The sequence below is a fragment of the Phyllostomus discolor genome, chromosome 6, assembly GCF_004126475.2.
Source record: "Phyllostomus discolor isolate MPI-MPIP mPhyDis1 chromosome 6, mPhyDis1.pri.v3, whole genome shotgun sequence".
Taxonomy (NCBI): Eukaryota; Metazoa; Chordata; class Mammalia; order Chiroptera; family Phyllostomidae; genus Phyllostomus; species Phyllostomus discolor.
The window spans coordinates 7,632,494-7,640,054 of record NC_040908.2 but is presented as its reverse complement, the minus strand read 5'-3'; the positions used below and the strand labels follow the sequence as shown (position 1 = coordinate 7,640,054).

Genomic DNA, 7,561 nt, shown 5'->3' with positions numbered 1-7,561 from the left:
ATGTCGCTCACGCCCGCGGTTGCGGAGCTCAGGCAGCCCGCCTCACCTTCCCCGCCTCCTGAAGATCCCAATTCCCAGCCCCCGTGTCCTAAGCGGCTCCGTCTCGAGGAGCCTGGCAGTGTCTCCGAAGCGGGGTGGCGACTGCCTTTGGTGCCTCGCTTGTCTGAGGTGGAAAAAGAGTGGGACCTGCCGTCCAGGCCCTGCAAGCTGCTGCTCGTCGCAGCCGACGTGATTTTCCGCGACTCCACAGACTTGTGTGTGGAGGAATCAGCCAGTGGCAAGCAGCTGAGCAATCTGGGGGGCCAAGGGGGCAAATTCGAGATGAAAAGTGGTTTGAAGTCTGCCCCCTCACAAAAATGGGATTCCGGTTTGAAGGCTTCCCCAAGGTTGAAGGCTGAACCGGGGCTGCGGGACACGGAGGCTTTCGGCGTGCCCCGCAGTGACAGAGCCCAAGCTGTGGTCCGCCAGCCTCTGCCCACCGTCTCCGTGGGCGACCTGCGAGGAGTTAAAAACGAGGACGGAAAACAATATGGAGTTCAAGGGACAGACACTAGTCAGAAAGACAACAGTTGCCGAAAACAGACAGGAAATCCATGGTTGGACGTTACCTTTTACGAGGAAACTAAACCAACATTTCATGGAATTAAGAGCAGACACAAAGATGACGGTGTTACACCATCAAATAAAAAAGAAAATAACATTTCAGCATCTGGCCTAAAAATATCAAAATCTCACAACCAGCCCGGCCTGAAAATTGCCAAAGCCAGCTATTTTAGAGATAGCAGCACAATACGTATCCCCGAGTCTCCAGCCGATTTAAAGAGCAAAATGTCCCCTGTCTATTTAAAGAAATTAGCAAAGAAGAAGAATGACAAATATGAGACATATGTTGGGGATTTCACAAACATTTACTGCTCCCAAAATAGAGTGAATGTTAAGAAGCAAAACGTACTGGGTGATAAAAAAATTGCGGATGCAGAAAATATTTTTTCGGAGGGTTATGAAAGTAACCACCAGTCAGTCGGCAACCAAAATATTTGTGTGAGGGGAAGACACTTGACCAGTTTACTCTACTGTAAGCACAGTAGTATCAAGTCTGATGTAAGAGACCCTGATAAAAGTTTTACTATAAAACTACAAACTGCAAATCGGGAGGAAGCAGAAACGTGTCCCGACAGTTATATGCCTACCAGATTAGAAAAATCTCAAAGCTGGGACTACCCTATCAGACATATTTTGAGAAAAAATAGGGGAAGCAGTCAGATTATGCATAATTACAAAACTAAATGTGAAAATATGAAAAGAAATGGAGGAAAATTGAACTTGCTACCATTATCAGAAATAGGTGTTTTAAGCAAAGAAGTTTATTATAATACAAAAGCAGTGACTACACATGAAGAACAGCCAAAGCTTCTCATGATAGGAACACTGGGTAGCCAAAAAGCTTTAATAAATTTTTTTTGGTTAAATGGTAAAGGAGAAAACAAGAATGTACTACAGTGGCAGTATTATACTACACAAAAACACTGTTATTTAAGCAATACTTTTGAGAATTTCATTACAGAAAGTTTTTATTTCCATAAAAGTATTTCAGAAAATGAAGAAGATAATAGCATTTTAGCTTGGCATAAAATTTTGAAGTGTCTAAAGCAAACTGATGGTGTTCAAAATCTAATTATTAGGAATATAAATGCCAATAGAAAGAATAATATTTTATGCATATATTTACAAACCAGAGTTTCAAAATCTCTACATATCATATTGAGAACCAACATAGCTTCTCTGCTCAATAACTTTGACTCTTTAACTGGAACTGAAAATGATTCTAAATTAGAAGGGAGATGCGTTTTCGATTGGATAATGTGTTTGAACTATCCAAAAAGTATTATAGTGGAAAATCATATTGTATACCTAGGAAGGACTTTAACTTTTTTAAGACCATCAGGAAATAATACGAAACCTATGTTAGAGAAAATAAAGTTATTTAAAACTGAGCAACTTTTCAAAGTGTCTAAGAAAAACCCCACCAATTCCTTTAGTGTGATAGCCAAAAATTTAGTTTTAATGGACTTTGATGATACGGATGCAACTTATTTGACAAAAGAAGTTGGTTACAAGAGTAAGACTTGTCCTGAGCAAATTGTGAATGTGAAAACTTGGGTTCACTGTAGTACTAATACTGTGAAAACACATGTTAAGTCTCTTCCTCATTTCATACAAAACAGCCATGAACATATTAATGAAAAAATTTATGAGCTAAATATGTACAACCAAGATTTAGATACTGAAAGAAAACAAGAGCATAATAAGATCAGTAGCTTTAATTTGAAGTCCATATTTGAAGATTTCTTCAATGTTAGGCCACAAGCCATACTGACAAGCCACTCCACAAAACATACTGAGCAAACCACTCCCACGATTATAACTCACGTGCAAAATTTTTGGAGCTTGCTAAGAAGTGAAATTGAGGCAAAAGAACATGACTTAATTTTGAAGGAGGAAGAAAAAGACACCACACAAAGTTTAACACACAGTTGTCAAGTTCATAAAGATATTAAGATTGAAAAAAAAGAGAAAAATACTTTTTATTCAATGGACATGTTTTCTGAGCAACCAGAAATAAATAAGAAAGTAAATGTGGAAAAAACTAAATATGTTAATCAAAATGGTCTAGTTGACAGAAATGAATGTAAGAATGTTTTGCAAGAAAGGGAGTTAGCTAATTCAAATCATTCTCATCCAAGGAATGTCTCTGAGACAGGATGTGTTAGACATCAATTTGAAACTGATCTGAGTGTAAGGAACAATGAATGTTTTCAGGACTTAACTGCCAAGTGTTTATCAACAACAGAAACTATGACAGTAGGCAAAAACTTTGAGATGAAAAGTAAATTTGATTTAGTACTTGAAGAACTTCGTATGTTCCACGAGATCAGTAAAGAAAATGAAATTCTAAGCACTGCAGAAACAAATAATGTGCAAGAAAGTTATTTTAGAGAAAATAATGATGTCAACATCTTCAAAGCGGTAGAAACAGAAATAAAAAAGGATTTGGAAACGAGTACAGTCAACAAAATATGTGCATCTTCTTTGATCTGTGATACTACAGCAGGTCCTAATATGCGTAAAAGACACCAACGTTTATTTAAATGGGAAACAGTACCCAGAAACAGAAAACAGGAAGTTCCTAATAAATATTGCTGTTTAAGAACATCAGAGGAGAAATTACTCTATTCTACTTCTGAGAAAGGTATAAAATTAGTTTTAAAATGTTTTTTCTTATGCTAGAAAAAAATGCTGCTTTTCTTTTCTGTGTAGGCCAAATATATAATTTTGGCAAAAAGGAAATAAAGTATAGACAATGTTTACTAATGTACAATATTTTCTACAAACAACTGTTCAAACATTAAGTAATATAATGAAGTTGAAGAAAACAAGTGATAAAAATTCTAAAAGGAGCTTTGAAGCATTCTGCTTCATTTACCTAAATATTAGGAGCCAATGGGAAGAATATTTTTGAAAAAGTAATTTCTTATTAACATTTTATATAAAAGTTACTTTTTGCTATAACATATTGATCTTTATTTTCAGATTGTGAAGAACCTTCAACTAAAAGACCTGCTATTTCCTCTGATGAATTTAAGGAAGAAAAAATTAATTATTTCATAAAAGGAGGTGAGATTTTTTATTATTTTCTAAAATACCTTCTAAGATGATTATTCTTGTATTCTTAGCAAGAGGAAAATATACTTAGATTGTTAGAAAATTAATACAAAGATTTATACTTTTGTAAACATTAATAACTTACTGAAGGAAATTCTAATAGTTAAAAACTACCTGAAAACTAAAATGCCATTTCAGAATATTAGATTTAGAATATTATTGGGAAATGGGCTCTTTAAATGTGTTTAAATATTTGCAGGGATGCATTGCAGTAACTATGTAAGAAGATAGGTGTTGCACATGTCTAGTATACACACCTAATATATGCAACATTAACTAACAAAACCAAAAAAGGTGTTTATTTAAATTGGGTTTCTACTGATGACGTTACACCCAGTTATATAACTATCATCAATATTCTCTATCCTTTAACTATTATGAGGCTCTTTATATAGACTATCCTTTAACTACTATGAAGCTCTTTATATGGACATTTTATTTAGTAATTAAAAAATTTAGTATCATTGTAGATATATTAACAAGATTTATGACTATGGAGTTTAAAATTTTGATTACTATTATACAAATAAAAGTTATAGAAGTTAAACAACTTCATTATTTGCCTAAGAGGTCTACAATATCAGAATAAAACACAGCAAGTCTAACATCTATTCTAACTTATAATAGTACCAATGGGATGAGACAGAGGTAGGATTGACATTTGGGAATTGTTTTCTAAATGACTAAATTTCATTTGGTTAGAAACTGCTGGTATTACACAATAAGACCAGATCTAAAAACAATAATGATGTAGGTGAACTATATTTACCATAACATCTTCATGCATTCATCATTTCTTAAAACATTTTCCTGGCTTCTCATCAGTAGAATGCTGTCCCTGGTACCTTTAGTCAGTCACTTCAGAAATTCATCTTGTCCTCTTTTTTCTCAGCTTATGATAAAATAATCTTAAAACTTACCTGGCTGGCGTAGCTCAGTGGATTGAGCGCAGGCTGGGAACCAAAGTGTCCCAGGTTCGATTCCCAGCCAGGGTACATTCCTGGGTTGCAGGCCATAAGCCCAGCAACCGCACATTGATTCTCTCTCTCTTTCTCTCTCTCTATCTCCCTCCCTTCCCTCTCTAAAATAAATAAATAAATAATCTAAAAAAACAAAAAAACAAAAAACTTAATCCAAGTCCTGGAAGATCAAAAGTCCACATGTAGTTTCTTCTACCCTGAAGAAAAGGAATAATTGAGGGAACAGTACTTTATGAGACTAATAAGAAGTGTGGCACAGACGGCGGAAACATTCCTTGTGGCCCTCCTTCTGAGAAAAGAAGGAAAAAGAAGTGTGGTGGAATTAGACTGGAAAAGATAGGAGCTGTTCCTTCTAGCTCAGAAAGAAAGGGAGAACTTGGGTTAATATTGAGATAGAATGAAACATACACCCACATTTGTCATCATGACTATAATTGTGATAATGAAATGAATGAATGAGGAAGATTAGATTATGTGCTCAAATTGGAAAAGAAATGTTACATTTGTTGGGAATATTTGAACCCATAATACTGTATTGCCTCTTCACAAGGAAAAGTGCCTCGTTATTGTAAAATATGAAAAATAATGTGTGTGAGGTCAGCCAGAACTATTTAATGTTATGTTAGGATAGTTTCTTGGATTTACTTTCGAAGTGCACAGAAATAGGATAATCTTCCTGAGGCTTGTTAAAACTCCATAGTGCGAAGGAAGATTGGAGAGACACTGGGAAGTGGGGGAAGACGTGTTTATGCAGTGTGAATTTAAAGGCATTGGGAAACTCCTGATTGCGCTGACGCGTTTTTGATACTTACCCACTTGTCATTGCGATGCCTCCAATGAAAGTTTCTAACCACTTATGTCTCCAGTAGCATCCTGTCACTCTTTGTATCTCTCTCCTTTCTCTGCAGAGAAGGCAAGTGTTTTGGAATTATTTTGAGCAGGTGTTATAAGCCAGCCAACCAGTGTGCGAAGTGCATTTATATCATTTAGCATCCATTCTCCCCTAACTTTAAAGTATATACGAATGACCTGGGCATCTTGTTAAAGGGTTCTGATTCTGTTGTGGGGTAGGCCCTATGATTCTGCATCCCTAACAAGCTCCTAACTTGATATAGTGGCGTTTTAAGCCACTATATCAAGTTAACTTAAAAATCTATATATGTCCTGGCAGAGTAGCTCAGTTTATTGGAGCATCATCCTAATACACCAATGTTGCAGGTTCAATCCCCAGTCAGGGCACATACAAGAATCAACCAATGATTGCATCAATAAATGGAACAACAAATCTCTTTCTCCTCCCTCCCTCTCTCTAAAATCAATTAAAAAATTAAAATCTATATAGGTTTTTGTTGTTAAGTGAGACAGACTGGAATGATGATTTTATTTAGTTTGTATTTTATATTGGCCAAATTACTTTTGTGCTGAGGTTTCCACATTTTAAAAATGGAGATAGGATTAAGTAAACTAACTCATTTAAAGCACTTAGCTCAGTGACTCAGTAAATGTTGCTAGTATGATTAAAAGTTATCAAAAAATGTTAAGCTTAGAAACTATGAGTAATTTTTATGCCTTAAATACTTTTATTGTCTTCTATTTTTAGGTAGTAATTTTTCACATGGAATTTCAAAAGTACTACCTCTAAAGACATGCAGTCGACCGATCAGAGTTGGTTTGTCAAGAAAAGCTAAGCTTAAACAACTTCATCCTTATCTAAAGTAAATATGTTATGAGGACTTAAGATACTGGACTTTAATATTTCAAAAACTTTCATGACAACTATTAATCTTTTGTTTATTTCTTTGGATAAATGTTTTTCTTCTATGTTGGGGGTTTGGGGCTCTCTTTATTACAAGTATGGAGAAAATTTTATGTGCGTGTGTGTGTGAATTATCTAATTACCTTTAAAAATTATATTTTACTGATGTTTTCATGTCATTAACAATATACATATCAAAAGTTTTTGTGATCTTATAAAACATGTCAACTTATTTTTATAATATGTGCATAATAGATAATGCTTTTGTGGAGTAGATCTATATAGCCTTTATAGTTTTCTCAAAAAGACGTGTGACGCTTAAAGAGGCAAAAATCTTATCTGTTCTATTTAAAAAGCCAGCATTCCTCTGCTTCATAGGTGTTCTGCATTTGAGGCGTAATGAAATCTTTGCTGTCTCCCAATGTAATGTTTCAGTTCCTTACAAACAGGGTGGGGAAGACGATGTATAAAAGCTAACACTGAAATTTTGAAACAACAGCAGAGTGAGTGAATTTTACTTTTTGTTCACTGTCGATGGTTAAAAAGGAAAATCCCACCCACCCCCATGTAATTATTATGAACACTTTTTTGTGGTCACTGTAACATTTTAGGGGGTTGGGACAGGGAGAAAAAGTAACAATAGTCCACATGTTCTTGGTATCTGTTCAGAGCAGTGTGAAGAATGTAATGCTCTTTTGCAAGACATGTTTTATGATTTAAAAAATAAATTTAGTGAGCCTATTTTTAGTGGTCATTTTTCACACTGCTGAATTTCCCCACCTACCTCTAAACTAAACAATGAGCTTGAATTTCAGCTCCTCTATTGGAATAAATAAATGCCTCTCTTTCTTGACTTAGGCAAAAAATATCTTGGCAAATTCAGTTTTGGTGATTTGATGCTTTGAAAGTCCATTGCTTAGAAAAAATTTCCATCATAGAAATCCATGCTTATAATAAGCTGGGGATTCTGTTTGTTTGTTTTTGCAAATTCTTGCCCCTACTTTGCAACAGTTATATATGTTAGTAATTGTGAAGAACCAAGGTGGGAAACAGTACTAAAAATTAAGTAATGGTATATGTTATACCAGAAGCCTGCTGATAG

General features: G+C 35.1%; 1 protein-coding gene across 1 annotated transcript; it reads left to right on the top strand.

Annotated features, from left to right (window-relative positions):
• Window positions 1-6,476, top strand: RAD51AP2 (RAD51 associated protein 2). The gene is given in 3 exon segments (XM_028514818.1): window positions 1-3,250; window positions 3,592-3,675; window positions 6,304-6,476. Coding segments are annotated over 3 exon segments (3,507 nt in total).
• The last annotated feature ends 1,085 nt before the right edge of the window (window positions 6,477-7,561 follow it).